This window comes from Perognathus longimembris, chromosome 12 (genome assembly GCF_023159225.1).
Source record: "Perognathus longimembris pacificus isolate PPM17 chromosome 12, ASM2315922v1, whole genome shotgun sequence".
Taxonomy (NCBI): Eukaryota; Metazoa; Chordata; class Mammalia; order Rodentia; family Heteromyidae; genus Perognathus; species Perognathus longimembris.
In genome coordinates, this window is record NC_063172.1 from 55,812,534 (window position 1) to 55,837,730 (window position 25,197).

Below are 25,197 nucleotides of genomic sequence, written 5' to 3' on the forward strand. Positions count from 1 at the left end.
TATGGACATCTATTACTGGCTACAGGAAAGAAAACAATAAGCACAAAAAAGGCAAAAGTACGCTGGGTAATTTTCAAATTTTGATGAATTAACCAACAATTAAATTTGATGAGAATCAAATAATTCAACTTCAAACATTTTTATTGTATTAAAATATTATTGACTTACAATAAGGATGCAGGCTCTTAAGAGGTAGCTTATTTACATTACCTTGTTGATTTGTAAGATTAAAAAGAAGTAGTGGCAAAAAATATTGTGTCATAAATTTATTTTAAATTGAATATCAATATATCAAAGTAACAATATCAAAGCATGTATACAAATTGAAGAAGAAACTAAAAAGAGAAATATTTATCTTGCTTTTATTCTGCTGTAAAATACATTGAAAAGTCTACAATAGCCTCAGCACTTGAGAGGCTGACAGAAGAATCTCAAGTTCCAGGATCTTGATTTCCAGGCCAAGCTGGGCTACCTGGCCAGATTCTGCCAAAAAAATGGATCAGATAGATAGATAGATAGATAGATAGATAGATAGATAGATAGATATCCCAAATCAAGTTACATCAATGATAAGAAAATAAAATTGGCTTGTACAGCTATTATTAGGAGCAGAATTGTTCCCTCAAAAAAAAGAAAAGAAAAAGAAAGAAAGAGAAAATCAAGAAGTTCGAATACCTTTTACCAAAGAACATGATTGTATTTGTAGGTAGGATCTTCAGGGATGTTTAGTTTAGAAATGGCTAAGATGCCTAGCATCCTTAAAAGAAGAGGAGATAAGACCCAGACACTGCTCAAAACATAGGCTACCTCCCTATTGCCTGTAGAACAACACTCAGACTCCTTTGTCCAACATTCATTGTTCTCTGCAATATGAGTCCAATGGCCTGGAAGGCCATGTGTCCTTCCCATACCTGCCTCTCTCCTCACTCCAGGAACATACTCAGGCCCCACTCAGGACATATCAGCAAGACATAGTCTCTGTGCCATTCAGTGTCCACATAGGCTAAACCTTAAACACTTTTCTGTATTCTTATATTTCTATCAGAGCTTGTCAGGTACATAGTTGTGCATTTACTCAACCCACAATTGGAAGATTTTTCTGTGTATCAAAATGTATTAGGCACTGGGAATACAATGTCAAATAAGATATGGTCTCAGTCTTCCAAGTGGATACAGTATTTCTAGAGGAAAAGGTCAACCTCTCATTTTTTAATCTCATATTAAATAATAAGTCACCTATGAGCCAGAAAGTGTGGTAAACTCTGAGGAGTAACAGGGAAGGAGGGCCAGTTGGAGGACCTCTGTAGTATACAATGATTCATTGATAAGCTTTTCATGCCACAAGACAAGGTGTAACTTCATCAGAAAAAAAAACAACAACAAGGAAAAGAGGTCAAGGAAGAAATGATCAAGGAAACTGGCACTCAACTGCCTATAGAACTCACTTGGAGCACTTCTTAGAGCACTGGAAACTGAGCTCAGGAAAGCCAGATGGCATTGTGATTCTACACAGATGGAGAAAATAAACTTCAGATGCCGCTGCCTTGGCTGGAGCTGGCTCAAGGAACCCTCTCTGCTGAACACAGTGGCAATCTGCTGGCACAGGTTGAAGATTTCAGGATGGACACTGGTCCTGGGGCTTGAACTCAGTCTGGGGTGAAGCCTGTGAGCTTTTTTGCTAAGGCTAGCACTCTACCACTACAGCTATAGCTACACTTTCAGACTTTTTTTGGTGTTTCTGCCTGAGCTGGTGTTGAACCACAAGCTTCAGGTCTCGGCCTCCTGAGTAGCTAGGATTACAGGCATGAGCCACGGATGCCCAGCCATAGATCATATTTCTCCAGGCAACTTTCAGGTATTACTAATCGCAAGGTTTTTCATATAAAAGTGTTTGCTAGGTGTGTTTAGGATATAGAATGTGAAGGTTTTTTAATTGCTTCAATATGTTTATACAATTGATGAATAAAAATAAATGATACTACCTGCTCAATTGACCTACAGTGAGCAGATGGCAACAAGGACTAGCTAGCTACCAACAGACTAACACTTTGTGCACATTCATTTTCCAGTAATGACTCAAAAGGGCCAAGTGTGGCAGCATTCTAGCAACTTGGGAGTTGAAGGTGGGAACGTTGTAGTCCAAGGCTAGCCTGGTGAAAATTGTGAGACTATCTGAAGGCCAAACTTAAAGCAAAAAAAACATGGCTCAAGTGGTAGAGAGCTTGGCCAATACACATGAGGCCCTGTATCCAATCCCCAGTACCACCAAAAATATAAATGTTTTAAAAATTACTCTTAAAAGCACTAAATTTATGGTCCCAGAAGACATGTATTACGAGCAAGTACATAATGAATACATGTGTATAATATGTCATGCATACACACGGACAGTTGACCTACATATCTATGAGTTCTACTTCTATGGATTTAATCAACTTCAGGTCAATATTCATTTTTAAGATTGTACCTGTACTACACATGTATACTCTTTTATCTTGTCATTATTTCCTGAACAATATAGTATAAAATCCATTTAAATACCATTTATATTAAGTACTATTAGTAATACAAGAATGATTTAAAGTTTGTGGGAAGATACATTAAGTTATATGCAAATACTATGCCATTCTATACATAGACTTCAGCATCTTTGGATTTTTGTACCTGAGGGTTCCCTGGAACCAATCCCTTGCATGAGTATAGAGACATATGTATATACATGTAAGAATATATATATATAGGGGCTGGGAATATGGCCTAGTGGCAAAAGTGCTTGCCTCCTACACATGAAGCTCTCGGTTCGATTCCCCAGCGCCACATATATGGAAAACGGCCAGAAGGGGCACTGTGGCTCAGGTGGCAGAGTGCTAGCCTTGAGCGGGAAGAAGCCAGGGACAGTGCTCAGGTCCTGAGTCCAAGGCCCAGGACTGGCCAAAAAAAAAAAAAAAGAATACATATATAAATGTACATATACTTCAATATATATAGACCAATGTATATTAGAATATTAGATTGCAAGTAACTGCTAATGTAGTACAAACTGACGAAATAATGAAAAAAGTATTACCTTACAGAATAGATATATTAATGAATTAGGGCTATTTCCAGAGTTGACTGAATCAACAATTCATAAGTGTCATCAATGGAATATGAAATCCTTAATGAATCTCCTTGATGTTGTCGTAACTGAAAAGGCCCCTATGCTTTGGGAGATAGGTGCCAAGTGCAAGCACTTCCTCACTGATAGAACGAGCAGACAGAAATGATGAAGAATCACTGATGAAGACCTACTGAGGGAAAATATTACACCTGCCTTCTATTTGCTTTCAATATGATGTTCCTTTTATTAACTTTCTGGAGAAGCCATGCAGGGATGTAGCCCAGGCTGGCCTCATACTTGATACCCCTCTGCCTCATAAATGCTGGGATTACAGGTGTGTGCCATCACAGTTGCCTTTCCATAATTATTTTGTTGATAGACATGTAAGTTGACCCAGAGCAGCTTACGTAGTGACTTGTAACTGTTTCTTAGAAAGAGTGGGGGAGGGGATTTCAACCTTGTACTTGTAAGCATTGGTTTGCAGCTTTATGACCTCTAAGTCTAATCTCCTCCCATAACATCTCCTTGGGGATTAGGCCTCACCATATTACTAGAGGCCGAGGGACACGTTCAGTATCATATCTCTAAAGCCAAAAACGAGTTCCCACAGAAGCTACCCACCCTGTCTCCCTGATCTCCAACTTCCAGCCTCAAGAACCACAAGAAAATACACTTCTATTAGTTAAGCCACCCACCCAGCCATGGTATTTTATAAAGGCAACCTGATAATTAATTGTACAACACAAAGCTATTTAACCACACCACCAGTAAAAAAAAATACTAATGTACAGCACTTGCAGCAGAGAGAAACTATAACCCTCACAAATGCGCAATATGCACAAGTAAGCAAGTGAATCCCTGTCCTCTGCATTCTGTTGGAAACACCTTTACCAAGGGCTCCAAATTTGCCAGCCACTCCTATATCCTTAGAGATTTCTTTAAAATCGCTCATTCCAGTCGAGCACAGAGCTAGATATTTCAGTAAGTACAATAGCAGGCACTCCTAAGGCTAGTCTAAAAGAAAGGCCAATGCTGCTGAGGGAGAGGACCCGTCACAGGACTTCATTAAAGGGCTGACAGGTAGGACACCCTCCACATAACCATTGATGATGGCTATGTCCGTTCATTCACAGCTATCATGAAGTACTGTAGATGGAATGACTTATAAACAACAGCAATTTATTTTTTCATAGATCTAGAGACTGGAAGTCCAGAATTAGGAAGCCAGCCTATCATTTTTCCATTTTGATTTTTGCATTTGAATGAGGAATACATTTCTACCTGTAGAGGGCAGTCTTCACATACTTCCGCATTTGCCCTGAGCCCCTCCACCTGGAATAGAACCCTAAGATCTGTGGATAAGCTTCTGATCCACAAAACAGGTAATCCTTTGGCTTTAAATAGTGTGTCTTTGCAGGGAGGGGCCGGGCAGACTCAGAGATGGCTCAGCATTAGCAAAAAAGAAAAAGAAAGAAACAGTGGATCCTGTAGTAGTGTTGGGGAAACTAGGCCATAGGATTCACTTGGAACCTTCGCTGTAAAAATATGCGCAACCTTTCCCAGGACAACCAAGAGTATCTCCAGGAACATCTCTCCAGATCAGCAAGATGGACACGATTTCTGTCCCCATTCAGCACAGAAAGATGCAATACTATCATTCACCAAGCCACAGAAAGTCAAAGGGACTCCCAGGCAGTGCCTGATGTCAAGGTAAGGTGATTTCCACAGCATCTCTGTCCTTTCTGGACAAGAACAATGTTCGTCTGGAAAAGAAAGATAAGGATACAAGCAGTTTTAGTGTGTTGTATTTCAGAATGCTCTTTAACAAACCTAGAAGGAAAACTAGAAACTTGATCACAGTCTTTTATCTGGTTTCCTCCACCCTAAACAGTTTCCCTTTATTATTGCTTTTTCACTTGTTGAGTTTTTGTTTTTGAGACCAATACCCTCAGCCACTATTTTTTTGTTTCTTTTAGCTGATAATGTTTTAAAAGCAGAAAAATTAGGTATAGATTTTATAGACATTGAATCAGCTCCTAGGTGTTTTGTCCTCTGAAATGAATATCATATTCCATATGATATGAAAGAAATATTCTAGACTACTTTATACAGAAATTGCAAAAGAAAAATTGATTAACAAATACAGGAACCTGTGAATATGAAGGATCTAAGGGATGCTGTTTCTAAAAATGCAAAGTTTCCTCAGATGACTTTCGCAAGTATTAGTTTGTACCATCAGGTAATTTCGTTTTCCCAGAGTAGCAATTCTCCTATTCAGTGTAGGTATCTTTGCAGAGGGTATGATACAAACCTGTGAATCCTCTTAACTATTAATAGGAGCATCTATTAAAAGGTTATTTGGTGTAGACAGAAATGGAAATGTGTTCACGTCTAATAGATAATAGGCAAAGCTCAGAATTAAATACTGCAAAATTAGACCACAGCAAGCCTGTCCAAATACCTGAACACTAAACACGTGTCGGTCCCTATGTTATGGTTTGTGGCCTGATAATAGTCATCAAGTATTTTTAAATTCTCCATTTAGTCCTGTAGCTCTGTGTCTGTGTGTGTGTGTGTATGTGTGTCTGTGTGTGTGTGTCTGTGTCTGTGTGTGTTCCAGTTCTGGGGCTTGTACTTAGGACTTGTGCATTATCCTTGAACTTTTGTGCTGAAGCACTCTTGAGCTACTTGAGCAATGGCTCCACTTCTGGATTTTTTGGTAGTTAATTGGAGATAAGAATCTCATAAACTTTCTTTCCTGAGCTGGCTTTCAGCTATGATCCTCACACTTCAGCCTCCTGAGTAGCTGGTATTATAGGTGTGAGCCACTGGCACCTAGCTTGATATTTCCCCTGGTGTGATTTTTAACTAGAAGAAAAGTAATGTTTATGACAAGAAAAGGAAGATATATTCATTACTAAACCTTTTTGTAGAAAATATCTGACCTTTGAGCTTGAGCTTAAAAATAAATGTGAACAAATACGAATTTCCACGCAGTCCTATTAGTGCCTGAGCACTAGAGGGGCTTTTGTTGGTGATGGTAGCTGTGATGGTTGCTTGTTTGTTTGTTTGTTTGGTTGGTTGGTTTGCATTTGTGATACACTGTTTCTGTATGTAACAGACTGACCTTGAACTGACAATCCTGTCTCAGCCTCCCAAGTTCTATGTATGTTCACAGATGTGGGGCACCACGCACAGCCAAGCTCTAGGTATCAAACCACTAGAATGAAATTGATTCAGTTGTCAGGAGTCCTTTATTAATAAGCATCTAGATGTAAACAGGACAAATAAGAGATTTTTTTATTGTTATTATAAAGGCAATCTACAGGGAGGTTACAATTACATAAGTCAGGTAAAGAGTACATATCTTTTTAGATGATGTCACACCTTCCCTCACTCTCTTAGAGTTCACACACACACACACACACACACACACACACACAAATTGTATAGTTCATTATCAACATAGTATCTAGTGAGACAAAAGAGATTTCTAAAAGCTCAAGTTTGGAGGCCATCCTGAGGAAACAGAAAATAATAACAACATATATATGTGCATGTATGTCTATCTGTATTTGTAGGGGATTGGTTGAAGGAATCCCCACAGATAGGAAAGTCAGCATGTGTGCAAGTCCCTTATAGGAATGGGATGGTGTTTGCATATAACCTATGCACATCCCCCCTTATACCTTCAGTCATCCCTATATTATTTGTAATACCTAACACAGTGTGCGTGCTGTGTATACTTGCTATATTGCATTGTGAGAATTTTTTAACTTTTGCACTGACAAAGACCTTCTTAATAGAATGAAAGGTAAGCCACAGAATATTAAAACAAAAAAGGAAAAAGAAAAATATTGCAAAGTTCCTATCTGCTGAAGCCCTTGAATTTAGGATAGAAATAGAATTCTCACTATTCAAGAATATTTTTTTAAATCTAACTAGGATTAGGATAACATATGTGAAGAGAAAGTTCATTGACGATTATATGCAGATTATAAAAATCACACAGAAAGCCTGGCACCAGTGGCTCAAGCCTATAATCCTACCTACTCAATAGGCATCTGATATCTGAGGACCATGGTTCAAAGCTACCCTAGGCAGGAACGTCTGTGAAACTCTTACATATAAGTAACTAACAAAATGTTAAAAATGGAGCTGTGGCTCAAGTGGTAAAGCACTAGCCTTGAGCAAACAAGCTCAGGGACAGCACCCAGGCCCTGAATTCAAGCCTCTGGACTGGCACCAGGAAGAAAAGAAGGAGGGAGGGAGGGAGGGAGGGAGAGAGGGAGGGAGGGGGGAAAGAAAGAGAGACAGACAGACAAAAATACATCAGTGTCACTAGCCACCAGAGAAAGACAAATTAAAATCACTACACACCTAGAAAAATGGCTAAAATAGAATATGTTCATATATATAAAGTAGCTAGACTGGCTAAAATAGTGACTTCCCTAAAAGCCATTTAGCAATGTGGAGAAGCATAATCATTAATACATTACTGGCAAGAATGCAAAATGGTACAACCAGTCTGGAAAACAACTAAGTTTCTTACAAAATGAAGTCTATCTTCTATAAACAAACTGCTGAGGCAGCTTTATTCATAATAGCAAAAACCTAGAGACAGCCCAAAGGCCCTTCAAGGATGAATGAGACCTGTGGTAAATTCATATCATGAAATACAATAGTGTAAGGAGGAGAAGTGGAACAACTGATCCAAAAGATGAGTCAAAAAATCACACACTGTGTAATTCTAAATCTATACTCTTCTTGAAATAAAAAGATAGACACAGTCAACAGATCTTGGTTGTCAAAAGTTAGTGATGAAAAGGTGGTGGACAACATCTCAAAGGGGAGTATGTTAGCAGAAGCCTAATGTGATGGAGTACATCTGTATCGTGATTATGGTGGAGGTTGCACAAACATATGCATGTCACATACACACACACACACACACACACATACACAAGCACATGTAACACTTGTGAAATCGTAATAAGCTCTGTGAGTTGTACCTATGTCAATGTCCTGGGGTGTGTTTTTGTTTTTGGTGTGTGTGTGTGTGTGTGTGTGTGGTATGTGTGGTGTGTGTGTGTGTGTGTGTGTGTGTGTGTGTGTGTGTGTGTGTGTTTGCTGGTCCTGAGGCTTGAACTCAGTAACTGGGTGTTGTCCCTGAGCTTTTTTGCTCAAGGCTAGTGCTCTGGTACTTGAACCACAGTGCCATTTCCTGCTTTTTTTGGTACTTAATTGGAGATAAGAGTGTCGTGGACTTTCCTGCATAGGTGGGCTTCCAACTGAGATCCTTAGAACTCAGCTTCCACAGTTTCTAGGGTTACAGATATGAGCCACCTGCACGCTGAGAAAGTCCCGGTTTTAATATTGGAGTGTAGTTGTGCAGTCTTCGCTCAGGGAAGTTGACCCAAGAGTCTATGGGGCCATACTACCTGTTTTTTTGCTTTTCTGGATTTTTTTTTCAACTTCCTGTGGATTTATAATTATTGCAAAATGGAGCTTAAGTCATTCAAGTGGTGGCTATAGTTATTACAAAATGGAACATTTTAAAACAAAAAATAATGCCAAGGCAGACCAGATTGCTATTGTGGACATATCATATTTTTGCATTTATTTTCGTTCTTCCTTTCATTTGGTACCTTAATCAACTTCATTAATTCGGTAGCATCCATATTGTCATAGCTGTTTGAAGGTGAGAAACCCAGATTTAGAAATATTGTTGGTTATGTATGTGAGGTCAGCTAAGTAGAGATGTGAATTTAGGTTTTCTGACTGATTTCAATTCTGATTTAATATCTTCTGGGTGTGACTGAGAAAGTAGACTAACTTTACAGGATTACATCCAGCCTTCTACTTGCATCTTTCTTACTTTCTTTTCCTTTGGTCAGTCATGGGGCTTGAACTTGGGACCTGGGGGCTGCCCAGGTAGTACTCTACCACTTTGAGCCACAGAGCTACTTCTGGTTTTATGGTGGTTAATTGGAGATAAGAGTCTCATAGACTTTCCTGCCTGGGCTGGCTTTGAACTGTGATCCTTAGATCTCAGTTTCTGAGTAGCTAGGATTACAGGCATGAGCCACCAGCACCCAGCACATCTTTCCTTATACATTCTCACAAAAATATTCCAACATCGACCATAAATTTACTGTCAAATAAACTAATACCTTCTCATATACACACACACAGGCACAGACCTACACAGCCTCACCCTCCTGTCTTCCATCAGATTTTTCTTTTTTTACTTCCTCAAGGTTTTGCCTTTCTTTCAGAGCAAGGAGTTGAAGTGGGAAGCGGGGTGCACCCTGGGTCAGCAGTCCCCCAACATAGCATATGTGCACAAGTCACTAGTGTGTGCAGCCCCTCCCTCTACCAAGAACTCATACTACCATAGATTCAGATATGTCTACGTGTAGGTACACATTCCTTCTCAGGAATAAGTGTGGTCAGAACTTAGACAAGAGAACTGTTTCTACAAAATTATTTTTCATCTCATTCCAATATCACTGCCCTTTTAAGTATAATAGTAGTACAAAGGAGTTGCTATTTAACAAAGCAGTTTATGAATACAATGCATCTTGATCAATGGCACCCCTTTCAAGGTTCTCACCCCTCCCTCCCAACTCGGCTTATGATATTTTTATGAAATATTTTCTGATCTCGTGTGTGTGAGTGTGTGTGTGTGTGTGTGTGTGTGTGTGTGTGTGTGTGTGTATGCGTGCCAGGCCTATGGCTTGAACTTGGAGCTTGGGCGCCATTCCTGAACTTTTTACTCAAGGCTAGCACTCTGTCACTACTTGAGGCACAGCTCCACTTCTGGCTTTTGGATAGTTAATTGGAGATAAGAGCCTTCCCAGAGTGGCTTTGAACTGCTGTCCTCAGATGCCAGTCTCCTGAGCAGCTAGGATTACAGGCATGAGCCACCAGTGCTTGGCTTTTTTTCCTGATCTCTTGAGTTAAGCCAGATCAATCCAATGTGAATTACCTGATATCCAACTACTTTCTTATATGGATGTTTTCCCCTAGAAGGATAAAAATAATATGAAATTGTAGAATAATAATTAAACAAAACATGACCAAACAAAATGAATAAAATATTGCTTGAATAAAATAAAGCATTTGATATTTTCAATTTCATGCCAAATTTCTGAGTTTTATAGCAAATCTGATTTCTCTACTTCTGAAAAATGGATTTGAGATCATCTTCCTGGAAATTTACATGTCCCAAAGAATATATTTCAATTTGAAGAGAAAGCTTTATGTCCTTCAGCAACACCCATGGACTTAATTATGTAAATACTTCTGTTGCACAACAAGTTAGCAGGAGTGGAAAGTAAGCACTGGGTTGTCAAATAAATTCTGGGTGGGAATGCTTCCTGTGTTCTGCATTTTGTCTTTTCTTTCTTTTTTTTTTTTTTTTTTTTTTTTTTTTTTTTTTTTTGGCCAGTCCTGGGCCTTGGACTCAGGGCCTGAGCACTGTCCCTGGCTTCTTCCCGCTCAAGGCTAGCACTCTGCCACTTGAGCCACAGCGCCGCTTCTGGCCGTTTTCTGTATATGTGGTGCTGGGGAATCGAACCTAGGGCCTCGTGTATCCGAGGCAGGCACTCTTGCCACTAGGCTATATATCCCCAGCCCCTTGTCTTTTCTTTAAAATACCTGCTAACTGTCCATTTTAACAGCTTCTCCTTTCTCAGAGCTGCAGCTTTATAGAAGAAAGACATAGGCCATCATTTATTGAACCCTAGGAGTCAAGGTTCGAAGACCAGTCATTGTCTCATCTGTGTTCCTTATCATTAGAAATAAGGCAGGGAAAGATGTGGGAGTGAAGGGCAGGAGTCACCAGGTCTGTTCATTTGTGCTGTCACTCACTCTTCACCTTAGACTCTTTCCCAGTATATTCAGGCATACCTAACTCATTTTCTCTCCTGGTACCTTGCCTTTAGGAATAACCCTAACAACAACATTCAAGTTTATGGGCACTTCAATTAGTTGTGTTACTGCCATTTGTTCTTTAAGTTATTGCTACCTTGAATCCACAGGACTGAGCTGCCAGTAGTGTAATTTGGGCCACAGAAAATCTGAGCAGAAGATACCCCAGGAGTTTGGGGCTGTTTCCATTCCTTCTCAGAAGTCATACTGAGTCCTCATCCAACTAAGAGCTGCATCTAATGCCAGCTTCTACTGTTGATTACACAGAAAAATGGTGTTCCTGTGTCCTCTCTGCACAACATCCACTGATACCTTCCCCTGGTGCTAGGGTTTGAACTCGGGGCTCATGCTTGCTCAATCTGCTAGACATTCTGCCACTAGAACTGAAACTTCGAGACCCACACCTACTTCCTATGCATCCGTGGCTAAAAGCCAAATTACAACTCCGCTTGGTACATCCATCAGAAATGGTCCATTGATTAGATACATAGAATCACAAGAAAAAAGTACGTGAAGGCTTGGATTTTAGGGAATTGGGGGATAAGTGACAGAGGCAGAGGGCTAGCTTCATTTTTAAATTTCTTCTCTTGGAGTCCAAATCCAGAACTCAACTACTTCTTGGCACACATGTCAAGAGCCAGTAGACGCTTCTTTTGGTATGTGTGCTTTTTAAAAGTGGGAAATTAGGCTGGGCATTGGTAGCTTGTATCCACAATCTCAGCTACTTAGGAGGCTGAAATCAGGATCATAGTTCAAAGCCAGTCCAGGTAGAAAAGTCTATGAGTCTCAAAAGTCTGGAAGCAGAACTGTGGCACAAGTTGTGGAGCTCCAGCCTTAAGTAAAAATGCCAGGTAAGAGCATGATGCCATGAGTTCAAGTCCCCACTAGCAACATAACTAATGAAAGAAGGAAAAAAAGAAAGAGAGAGAGAAGAAAGAAAAGAAAAAGAAAGAAAGGCAGGCAGACGAGAGAGAGAGAGGAAGGAAGGAAGGAAGGAAGGAAGGAAGGAAGGAAGGAAGGAAGGAAGGAAGGAAGGAAGGAAGGAAGGAAGGAAGGAAGGGAAGGGAGGAAGGAAAGGAAGGAAGGCAAACATTGAGTGTAGCCATCTTGTGGTAACTCAAGCACTGCAGGATTTCAGCTAGTGAAGCCTGAAGCTCAGTTTGATTACTCAAAGTATTCTTTATACTAATTAAACAACTCATAACTATGCATCCTGTTGGTACAAATTGTTCCCAGACAGCATGATAACATAAATAGTAGTATCTCTATAATAGCATAAACTGGTTGGTTGGTTTTTATCAGTACTGGGGTTTGAACTCAGGTCCTGGCATTCATTCAGCTTGCTCTTCTGGTTTCCAACCACTTAAGCCACTCTTCTAACCTTAAGAACTTGGTTTTGAATTCAAGTTGAGTTTCATCTCTGAGTCTTAGTTTACCATCTAAAAAACAATCAAGACAACAGTACATCTCTCCTACAATTTTTTTTGAGAAAAGAATCAAAGGAGATAATTTATGTTTTGCCAGGCCTTAAAATGTAGTTCAGTGCCAGAGAACTTACCTGGAATTTGTGAGGCCAGGGGTGTTGTTTTGGAGGTACTTTTTAGTCAAATACCTTCATTTCATTTTATTTATATATTTATTTTCATTTGGTTTTTTGCTTGAATTGAGGGCCTCAGCTCTGTCCTTGAGTTTCTTTTGCTCAAGGGTACCATTCTACAACTTGAGCCACAGCTCCACTTTCAGCTTTTTTTCTTTTTTGAGTAGCTTATTGGAGATAAGAATCTCATGGGCTTTCCTGCCCAGGCTGGATTCAAACCATAATCCTAAGATCTCAGTGCCCTAAGTAGCGAGGATTACAGGTATGAGCCTCTGGCATCTAGCTGTTAATTTTTTTTTAAGATGTAGGTTCCCATTGGTCTTATGATGTCATCCTAGGAGCCCTCAAGGACCCTGTATGCTTGGGTTTTAGCCAATATCTCTCCAACAATTGCTTATTTCCATCTGCAAGCGAGCATAGTACACAGCACATGGTAAGAACCCATCACTGATTGACCAATTGATTAGTAAATAGAAACATACTATTTCTCAGCTTCATTGCCACTATGTGGCTAAAAACTTTATCTGTGGGAGCAAAATTTCTGGATCTTTTCAAACTAAAATAGTTTAAATTTTCTTTCAGACAAATGCCGCATATGCCCAGAAAGTAATTAGTATTGCCCTCTAAAATGTGTAATTTCAAGGCCGTGCCAACCTCCATCTTCCCCAAGAAAAACATCCCTTTTAAAATGCCAAGCAAAGCAGCCCAATTCAATCACTTTCCACTCAAAGAACTCAATGACTGCTTACAAGTTCCAGTAGCCAGGCCAGAAGAGAAGGAAAAGCAGCAAAAAATGGGGCCCTGTAAGGCCTAGCAAAGTTTGCACAAAGCCTAGTCTATTAGGAACCACTGGAAAAGCTACAAAGCCCAGGCTTCCTGAGCCCTGTCACAAATTGTCCACTTTAGATAAAACAATGTCTTCCCTTGTTCTTGGCCATCTTGTTTGTTGATTTTCTGATGCCACTAGCCTGAAATGGAAAGTTCTGGCCAGGAACTCTGGGGACAAATGGAGTGCTGGGTTTTTGTTTTGTTTGTTTGTTTTTTTATTATTAATTAAATTTTATTGACAAGATGTTGTGCAAAGAGGGTACAGTTACATAATAAGGTAGTCAGTACATTTCCTGTGTTATCTGTTACACCCTCATTTTTCTTTCCCTTCCCTAGTTCAGGTAGGCATATATACAATATACAGTGTACCAAAATCATATACAGTAACCACATAGGGCACACCAAAGGAAATTCACCACAACATTAAAGATAATGACAACAATAGAATCCTCCTGTATCCTTCTCTTGGAGTTCTTTTTGCTTATCCTAGACTTATATAATCGTGTACAAAGCTGTTGAGCTACTGTGATCCACTGATAGGTCTATCCTAGACCTTTTTATGTTTGTTTAGTAGTTGTTTGGTTTTAGATACATAATGTAAAGTCGCTGACCCAAACATGTGGAAATACCATTTGAAAAGAAGTTTGTTATTTTGCAGACCTGGTCTCTACTGTTCCCCCCTCCCACTGACAGTGATATATCAAGGAGACCATGCCCCTTTGTTCTCTGTGTTCTAGGCTTGCCTCACTCAACATTATTTGTTCAAGCTCTGACCATTTCCCTGCAAATGCCAATATTTTTATCATTTCTAATCACTATGTAGTATTCCATTGTGTACAGGTTACCACATTTTTTTGAATCCATTCATCTGTAGTGGGGCATATGGGTTGTTTCCATATTTTGGCTATTGTGAATTGCAGCAATAAACATGGATGTGCAGATGTCTTTTTGATATCCTGAGACCTGTTGTTCAGGATAGAAGCCTAGGAGTGGTATAGCTGGATCATAGGGTATATCTATGCTGAGCTTTTTGAAGAACCTCCATACTGTTCTCCAAAGAGGTTGTACTAGTTTGCATGGAGTGTCTGTTTTGCAGCCATTCTCTGAACATCATTTAGAGAAACTTCTCTCCATAGGACTTGGTTATGCAATGGTGGCAGCATTTACCCCAATCTCTGGTCAATTGAAGAATAGATGACATATAAAGTCATAAAACACTACCTGGGGTGATGGTACATACCTCTAATCATTGTACCTAGGAGGTGGATGCAGGAAAATTATGAGTTTAAGTCTAGCTGTGTTACATAATGAGTTCAAAGTCAGCATAGGCTACATAGAAAGACTTTGTCTCAAAAAGAATAAAGAAGGAAGGAAGGAAGGAAGGAAGGAAGGAAGGAAGGAAGGAAGGAAGGAAGGAAGGAAGGAAGGAAGGAAGGAAAGAAATTAGGGAGGAAGGTAGGGAGGGAGGAAGGGAAAGAGGGAAGGAGGGATGGAAGGAAGGAAGGAAGGAAGGAAGGAAGGAAGGAAGGAAGGAAGGAAGGAAGGAAGGAAAAGAAAACCAAGAAAAAAAGCTTTGTATTACAAGAAATGTCAAGCACATGCATAAACAAAGAATAAAAGAACAATAAAATTTTATTTGTCCATCAATAATTATTAACTCCAGCTGGGTGCTGGTGGCTCACAGCTGTAATCCTACCTACTCAGGAGGTTGAGCTCACCATTCAAAGCCAGTCCAGAAAGGAAAGTCCATGGGACTCTTACCTATAATTAAGTACCAAAAAGCCAAAAATGAAGCTATGGTTCAGAGTAGTAGAGCACTAGTGTTGAGCACAAAAACTCAGAGACAGTGCTCAGGACCAGAGTTCAAGCCCAAGGACAGGCATAATAGTAATTAGTATATTGTTATCAACTCCAGATCATAGCATTTAAAAATTCATTTAAAAACGATTCACTGCCTACCACTCTTGAGCATTTATCTAAATGATTGCAAGTCAAGATACACTAAAGTCAGCTTCATCACAGCCCTATTTACCATAGCCAAATTATGGAAGCAACCCAGATCCCTATAACCTATACATGAATCAAGAAAATGTGTGGACCTGAAAAAAAATATTGAGTGAAGTAAACCAGACTCAGGGCACATGTTTTCCCTCATATGTGGGAATTAGAAGTAGAATATAAACATATTTGAAAACACATACAGGGCCATATGCAATTATACACAATCCAGCTGACTAAAGGATGGTATAAGCAGGTGTGAGCTTCCATAGTGTCACCATTTTGCATAATTAACAAGCAACTCAACAGAATGAATACCAGAAACTAAAACATATTTTGACTACGTGGAGGTGAGAACTAAAAGAAATGGTGATTGAATATAGTCACAACACTCAACATATATATGAGAAAACTGCACTACGCAATGAGGAAAGGGGGGTGGGATAAATAGAGGAAGGATGATAGAAAGGGTAATGAATCAAGTTGCATTGTACACATAAATGAACATGTTAAGTTAAAATCTCTCTGTGCAGCTGTTTAGAAAAACAATTTTTAAAAGATAAGAATGATAGATATAACCCCTCTGTACATCACCTTTAAAATAACAATAAAAAATTAAAACAATAAAAATAAAACCTTTCAGACAGGGAAAAATAATAGAATTAGTTAAAAATAGATCTAGATTTTTTTTTCTATAAGAGGCTATGGGCAAGGAGAGTAGTTCAGGGGTAGAGAATTTGGGCCTGTCATGTACAGAGCCCTGGGTTTGACCCCTGCCACTTCATTCATATATATGTATATATATATATATATATATATATACACACACACACACACACACACACACACACACACACACACACACACACAACAGGCTCTGCTATTATTCTGTGGACATCAACTCACATGGTCCCAAGAAGTTTATTTAGATAGTAACCTCCTGCTCCCTGTCAAGATTAACCTCCCTCTCCCTAAAAAATATTACCTGAATGTATCTAATGTCCTATTCTTCTTATATTTTTTGAGACATGGTCTGAATAAGGCAAGGGTCTAATGCTCCCAGAGCTTAGTATCCAAACCATCCCAATACCATGCTCTAGAAGGGCTGTGATGAGTGAAAGTCCAGCAGACAGCTAACCTGACTTGGGAGAGCTACCCAAAGGAAATGGCATCTTCACTGAAACTTGACAGATAAATAGAAGGGCACCAAGGAGAAAGGAAGAGAAGCATGCACACTGAACTAGGGAAGTGTTCTGGCAGAGGAAGACTTGCTACCAATTCCCAGGAATGAGAATGAACAAGGATATTTTAGGAACCTAACTGGAGCTTTGAGTACATAGGAACAAGGAGAGAAGCAAATCCACTGTGCATGCCAGAAAATTAAGAAAGCTCTTTTACGCCTCATGAACTCACTTGAAACTCATCCTGTAGAAATAAGGAACCATCAAATGGTTCAAGGAAGGAAGTAACATAATCACACTTTCCTTTACAAAGATCTCGCCTGAGAATTAGGTCTGGGTTCCATTTTCTATGATAAAGCATTATACCACAGATATAACACAGGTATGCCCCCTCTCTAATTGAATTTTGTGTTGTTTGCTATGGGTAAAATTCCATGTCGTTGAAGAGATTTCCCATCGCTGACATCAGGAAGTGCTGAATATGACGTTCTTCTATCTCACTACAATCCAAGGTCCTATCTCCAAGGTGAGAATCTTAGAAAACCCAAGATTAAATAACTAGGAACATGATTATAACAGCCTTTACAAAAAATAATCCTGTAGTTAAGAAATAAAAAGTTTTTGTCTTTCTTTGCTTCAGTTTTGCATTAATGCTGTCATTTTCACAGCCTCTCTCTGTGCAATTGAGTAACTCATAGCTTGAGAAGTCCAATGCACATTGTTAGGTTCAAAATAAGATAAGAGGGCTAGGAATGTGGCTTAGTGGTAGGGTGCTTGCCCAGCGTGCATGAAGCTCTGGGTTCGATATCTTAGCACCACATACACAGAAAAAGCCAGAAGTGGCACTGTGACTCAAGTGGTAGAGGCTAGCCTTGAGCAAAAAGAAGCCAGGGACAGTGCTCAGGCTCTGAGTTCAAGCCCCAGGACTGGCAAAAATGAATAAATAAAATAATAATAATAATAATAATAATAATAATAATAATAATAAAAGAAGAAGAAGATATAGATGCCTATGAACTTGAGAACATAAATGTGTTAATCCTAAAGCATCATAAGACAGGAGTGAGTGAGGTGAAAACAATTCACAATAAATTCTTTATGTTTCTATTAATACAGAATGTACTCACGAGGAACAACCTCTCTGTTTTAAATACAATTACATTTCACAATTGCTTTTCACTGTCTAATGTTCATATTCATGGCAAATGGTCAACATTTTTGTTGTATTTGAATTCTGTGAATATGAAAGGAAACAAAAATTGGTCATGTAAAAGAAGTCTTTTGAAATGAAAAAAAGATTTCTCCTGAGATGTGGGTGGGGGGAGATTGATTAGAATTCATTCGTACATGTGTGGCAATGTCATAATAAAATCCCTCCCCCTTGTACACAAATATATGCTAATGTAAAAGATTAAAATTTCCCTTCAGCAGTAGAGGGCTGTGTAGAGCTGTGTCGGAGCTGGGTTTGAGGCCTCCATAATTGAATTAGAAGACCTGGGGAAGGCACAGTGGGGATATTTATAAGTCCATGCCTAGGGAGGCAGATTGGCTCTGGGAATTGTGATTGGCCTCTGTTTTAAATAGTGGCCAAGCTCTGGGGTTGGTAGAGGAAGAGGGTGTTCCAAGAGATGCTCTGGAGAGTGACAATATACCAGAGAATGGGGACCATGCTACCCCCCCACCCCTGCCCCCTGTCCTAAGTCCCTCATTGTACAGATAGAGGATACCACAAAGGAAATGTGTAGTAGGTGGGTTTTCCACCTCCTGATCTAACACCCTTCCTCTACCGGTGGCCTTTCCTCTGCTATGTTTGCTCACCTTCTCCTCCATTTCATGTGCACCTGGAGTGAGCAGCCCAGCCTAGGGAAAATGGCAAGACTCAAATGACAACAGTGTTGAAAACTTGTAAGTGATATATATGCAACTCCAGAGAGTGATCTTTTAGGGGTTGGAGGCATGCCTTGCTGGTAGAGTGCCTGCTAAGAAGCATAAAGCATCGGATAGCAAGTTTGAGTCCTGGTCTCAGATGGAAAAAAAGAAAGAGAATGGTCTTTGATCCGGAAATACCTCCATGCTTCACTTCTCACAACTCTCTTTGCTTCCACCATCTCAGAGGGTTTGAGGACTTTTTATTTCTTGTCATTACTGACAGCAATCTTTCAAAAGTCTTAGGAAGAAATACTAAATTTGAAAGCTTATGGACCTGCTTGATATTTTCTTAGGAGGAAATGACATATGAAGTGAAAAATGATGTGTGATTTAAAGACTCTTTAGACTGTGAATGTCAATCATTTTGTAAAGATTTGCTACACTAAAATTAGAAGCTTTCTGGAAAAAAACAAATCATCAAATAGAAACATAGGAAATTACATAGCTTATATTGCATTTCAGAATATCACTACTCTGAACTCCAGGATTTAATTTACCTTAACACTTTCACCTGGTGTGTGCTCTTTATGCTTTAAAATATCAGGCCTTCTGCAAGCTTTCATGTTATCGCTACCTAAAATACCCTTCCCTAGTTTTAGGTAAATCAGGACATTGTAGAAGATATGTTACTCTTTCAAAAACACAGAGAATATCCATTTACTAAGGAAAGTGGAGACTTAGCTTCCATGTCACTAACGAACCCAATACCTGTGGAACTAGTTCAATCTCCTATGCAGCCAGACCCACAACAAGTCATAGAATTGTCATGATTTGCTGAATGTTAGAATAAAAAAATAGAATTATGATATGGTCAATTGTACTTAATTATATCTAGAAACAATGATAGAGGGAATATTAATTAACAACATCACTTCAATTGACCCCTGCCATTGGCATGAGGACATAAAATCAGAACTGGGTTGGTTTGGGGGATATGGGTCAGTGGTAGAACACTTTCTGAACATGTATTCCATTCCCTGCACTGCATTAAATCATCGCCATGATGATGATGGTGACTGTGTCTCTCGTGTATAGTATCAAGAAGCATCAGTCTGGAGGAAGAGGCTATTGGTCCATCTTTGCTCATTAGCAGTACAAACAGGAATTGTTTCATCTTACTAGCCTGCATTTGTTCATTAGCCAAGAGGAAAAATGGGGTAAGGTTATATATAAGCACAATCTAAAAATCTTCACAGTTCAGGGCTGGGAATGTGGCTTACCAGTAGAGTGCTTGCCTAGCATGCATGAAGCCCTGGGTTCAATTCCTCAGCACCACATAAACAGAAAAAGCCGGAAGTGGCACAATGGCTCAAATGGTAGAGCACTAGCCTTGAGCAAAAAGAAGCCAGGGACAGTGCTCAGGCCCTGAGTCCAAGCTACAGGATTGGCAAAAAAAAAAAAAGAAAAGAAAAGAAAAAAAGAAAAACCAAACTAAAACAAAATCTTCATAGTTCAGAGTAAAAAAATGCCAGTCATTGGGAGAAAATCTTTACCAGCCATTCAACGGACAAAGGCCTCATATCTAAAATATATGCAGAACTAAAAAAAATTACCTTCCTCCAAAACAAAACCGCAAAGAACCAATAGCCCCCTCATCAAGTGGGCTAAAGACTTAAAAAGAGACTTCTCTGATGAGGAAATGAGAATGGCCAAGAGACATATGAAAAAGTGCTCTACATCACTGGCCATAAAAGAAATGCAAATCAAAACAACATTGAGATTCCATCTCACCCCAGTAAGAATGTCATATATCAAGAAAACTAACAATAACAATTGTTGGAGGGGATGTGGCCAAAAGGGAACCCTACTTCATTGTTGGTGGGAATGTAAACTGGTTCAGCCACTCTGGCAAGCAGTATGGAGATTCCTCAGAAGGCTAAATATAGAACTCCCCTATGACCCAGCAGCCCCACTTTTGGGTATCTATCCAAAAGACCACAAACAAAATCACAGTAAAGCCACCAGCACAACAATGTTCATCGCAGCGCAATTTGTCATAGCTAGAATCTGGAACCAACCCAGATGTCCCTCAGTAGATGAATGGATCAGGAAAATGTGGTACATATACACAATGGAATTTTATGCCTCTATCAGAAAGAATGACATTGTCCCATTTGTAAGGAAATGGAAGGACTTGGAAAAAATTATACTAAGTGAAGTGAGCCAGACCCAAAGAAACATGGACTCTATGGTCTCCCTTATTGGGAATAATTAGTACAGGTTTAGGCAAGTCATAGCAGAGGATCACAAGAGCCCAATAGCTATACCCTTATGAACACATAAGATGATGCTTAGTGAAATGAACTCCATGTTATGGAAACGATTGTTATATCACAGTTGTAACTACTTTCAACATCCCATGTGTATCTGTAGCTTCTATTATTGATGATGTTCTTGTATCCCCTTCCTGTGGTTGTACCTACACTATCTCTGTAATCTTATCTGAGTATATTGGAAACCGTATATACTGGTATTGGAACTAGGAAATTGAAAGGGAATACCAAAATTGAGAGACACATGGTAAAAAAAAAGACAAACAACTACAAAAGCAATACTTGCAAAACTGTTTGGTGTAAGTGAACTGAACAACCCATGGGGGGAAAGGGAAAGGGAGGGAGAGGGGTATGAGGGACAAGGTAACAAACAGTACAAGAAATGTATCCAGTGCCTAACGTATGAAACTGTAACAACTGTAACCTCTCTGTACATAAGTTTGATAATAAAAATTTGAGAAAAAAAAAAGCCAGGGAGGTAGCTGGAATCAGTAATTTCCAACAAAAACTCAGTTGTTTTCTCCTTGTTTATAAATTACTTAAATATTAAGTCAAGTGGAAGATTCACTATTAAAAAGAAATTCCCTGAATTAAAAAAATGCTAGTCATTTTTATAATAAAGTATGCAAATTGTAGTAAGGTTTTTAAATTAAAAATAGGTTGTGTGTATAGTTTTAGTTACAAAGAGTTTGATTTAGTTTAAAGCCATTCTGAGCAGAAAAGTCAGTGAGACCACATCTTCAAAATAGCCAGTAAAAAGCTGAGCTAGAGCCATGGCCCAAATTGTCAGAGCACCAGAGTTCAAATTCTGATCACAATAAATAAATAAATAAATAAATAAATAAATAAATAAATAAATAAATACACGGTATGCCAAAATGGAACGTCATATGATATGAACATGTCTGTATTTTTGTTTTGTTTTCCTTCTATTTCTTTTGATGCTCTTCATCAGCTTCATTTGCAAACTCTTCTTCCTTTATTGACTCTGAAATACTGGAAATTGATCTTACATTTTCATTTTCCCTGACTAATCCTGGCTATGACCAAGGCTTTGAACAGCCATATGGGTTGACAACTACTAGGCTTTATCTTCTGCAACCCACACATAAATATACAAATGTCTACTAAACATCTAGGTTTACATGTCAAAGAAGCTCTTCAAAACTAGCATTTGCTGCATGCCCTTAGCCTACACCAGCTACTCAGCAGGCTGGGATCTGAAAATCTTGGTTTGAAGCCAGCCTGAGCAGACAAATCTTAGAGACTATCTCCAATTAACCTGCAAAAAGCATAAAGTTGGAAGTGGCTCAAGTGTTAAAGTGCCCACCAGAAGTGAAAAGGCCTAGCAAAATCATGAGACCCAGAGTTCAAGCCCCAGTACTCAAACAGAAAAAACAAACTTATATTTTTCCTTGCCAAAACTCCTTTTCCTGACTATTGTTTGCCCTCAATAAATGCTAGTATTACCCACCCAGCCTCAAACTGAAAATTTGGGGGCATAATCCTTGGCCTTGCTTTTGTCTGTATTTCATACTCCCACTCAATTTCCAAGTTTTGTCCTTTCTAGTTATCTCCTGATCTCTTCACTTATCTCAATTCCATCTAACATTTTCCTAGATTAAGTCTTGGTTAGGTCTTCAACTGCCTCTCTGGATCCCCTTTCTAGTCGTCTGCTTTCACAGAGGATAGAGATATTTCTAAAATACAATCATGATTGTGTTACCTTCTTGATAGTTCTATCAGTGGCTCCCATTTCCACCTGGATATAGTTCACAACCTTTAGGAAGGCTCAATCCTGTCTTTCTCTTCCTCCCTCTCTTCAATCTTCTCGTCTTCTCACCCCCCTCGGGGATCTCAATTCCAACATCTTGAAATACCACTTTATGCAAATTATTCCCAAATTTACAGCTCTTACACTCCTATCCAGACCTCTACCTGAACTCAAGTCTCTCTTAAGACAATCTACTTGATATCTACACTGCAGTGAGTCATAGGCAGCAAAAATCTCTCTCTGTGGATTCCTCATTCCCTTGCCCCAATCTTCCTCATTCTAGTCACTCAGCTCCTAAAGGCAAAACTACTATTTGATCATCCTGTTCATCCAATTCACCTGAAGTCACATTAATTCTATCTCTAAACCTTATAACAATTTCTTGCTTTATATTTTTATTCCCATTTTCTTTCTGAATCATCAGGTCTCATGAGGACCAGTTCAAAGCCTCCTCTTTGACTACTCCTACCCTTGTTTGAGGGGTATCCCAAGTCACTTCAGTGTGCAAAAGAATCTCGAGAAATGTGAATCACTGACTGAGGGCATAGCCTAAGTGCTAGAGCACCTGCCTCGCTCAAGGCCCAGAGTTTAACCCTCAATACACACCATGTCTCTCTCTTGCCTAAAACTTTCAGTAAGTTCTTTCCTTCCCCTACCACCCAAACTTGGGGTCTCAGTATTTGCTTGGCTAACATTCTACCACTTGAGCCATGCATTCAGCTCAGCCTTTTGTCGGTTAATTGGAGAAGAAATCTCATAGACTTTCTGCTTGGGCTGTTTTTGAACTGAGAGGATCTCAGACTGCTAAGTAGTTAGAATTACAGGTGTGAGCTCTCAGCACCCTGTTTCCTGAAGCTTTTAAAATAAGTCTAAAATCCTTAACATGATTTGCTTGATCTACTCGGTCTACACAAACTCTTCCTACACTCTGATTTACCACAAGTGCAATCCATTCCCTTTCTCACTCACACTAAATCCAAAATATCTAGAACAGTTCCTGGTGCATAAAAGACATGCAACAAATGCTGTTGAAAGGATGACTAAGGACAGGTGTGGTGGCTCATGCTGCAGTCCTAACTTGGGAGGCTGAAGCTGAATTCCTGCAAATTTCAGGCCATCCTGATTCTGTGACAGATAGATAGATAGATAGATAGATAGATAGATAGATAGATGATAGATAGATAGACAGACAGATGAAAGAGCAAGTACTTGCAACACTTCTTAATCTGCTCCCTTCTTCAACTATTCTCACTCTAGTGTCCCATGTCACAGTGTATGTTTTACTGAATACTTGGAATAGAATGAGACTATCATACATACACATCAAGTGGTGGCAGCAGAAATCAAAGTGAGAGATCAAGAGAAAATCGGAAAGTCAATGACAGAATCAGAAGTGCTTAACTCAGCTGTCTTTCCTGTTAGATGAACTGGGAGTTCATGAAGAACTTGAAGAGTGAGTTCATTAGTTAAGCAGTCAGTTACTTTAGAGTGCTGGGGAGGAACCCAGCATCCTGCTCATACTAGGCAGAAGTTTTACCATTAACTTAACTTTTTTGTAAAGTTTTGAGGTGATTTTTATTCATTGTAGTGAAATTAGTTATATTATTTACATTCACCATCTGGGCTATTTTATGTATATAATTCAGGAGCATCAATTCTGTAGCTTCCCATTATCTATGTATTTCCACAAAATTTTTATTTTCTCAAAACAGAAATTCTGCGTCTATAGAACACGATCTTCTCATTCTCTCCTCTTCCCAAAACCTGGTAACCTTTATTCTACTTTCTGTCTGAATGATTTTTGTTTATTCTAAGTTACCTCATATAAAGGAACACACATGTGCCTTTTTGTTTCAAGACAGCAGTGAACAAAAGAGAAATTACTCATCAAATAAAAAGTGAACATAGAAGTCAGGGACTGGTGGTGCCCACCTGTAATCTTAGCTATTCAGGAGACTGAGATCTGAGGATCACAGTTCAAAGCTAGCCTAGGCAAGGAAGTCTGTGACATTCTCATCTCCAATTAACCAAAAAAAAAAAAAAAGCTAGAAATAGAGCTGTGACTCAGGTGGTAGAGCACTAGCCATTGCTAAAAACAGCTCAGGGACAGTACTCAGGCCCTGTCAAACCCCAGTATCAACACACACACACACACACACACAGACACACACACACACACAGAGGCACACACAAAGTGAACATAAATTTCTGAGAGAGATTGTACAGGCAGGTGGGATTATTCATTATTGAGGGGTTAGCTTAAACCTACAGTTTTATCAACAGATGGAGAAGTCTAAAGAAAGTGCACACTTGCAGTAGCCCGACCTGTGTTTCAAAGATAACCCCAGCTTCACTGTTGCAGCTAGACTGTGAGAGGAAGGGAGAAGTAGAAATGTCACTCAAGTTTCCTAAAAGAAACAGAATAACAGAATCATCCGTGTGTGTGTGTGTGTGTGTGTGTGTGTGTGTGTGTGTATGTGAGAGAGAGAGAGAGATTTATTTTAAGTAATTGGTTTACTCAGCTGAAGAGCCTGAAATCTGAATCTGAAATCTGTGGCCAAGCCAGCAGGTTGGAAATTCAA

The 25,197-nt window shown here is 39.3% G+C and overlaps 1 protein-coding gene across 1 annotated transcript in view; it reads left to right on the forward strand.

Annotated features, from left to right (window-relative positions):
- The first annotated feature begins 4,645 nt into the window (after positions 1-4,645).
- The window catches only part of Rgs20 (regulator of G protein signaling 20), a 95,038-nt gene continuing 74,486 nt past the window's right edge, over positions 4,646-25,197 (forward strand). The window contains 1 exon segment of the mRNA XM_048358428.1: positions 4,646-4,824. Within this exon segment, the coding sequence (XP_048214385.1) occupies positions 4,646-4,824 (179 nt within the window).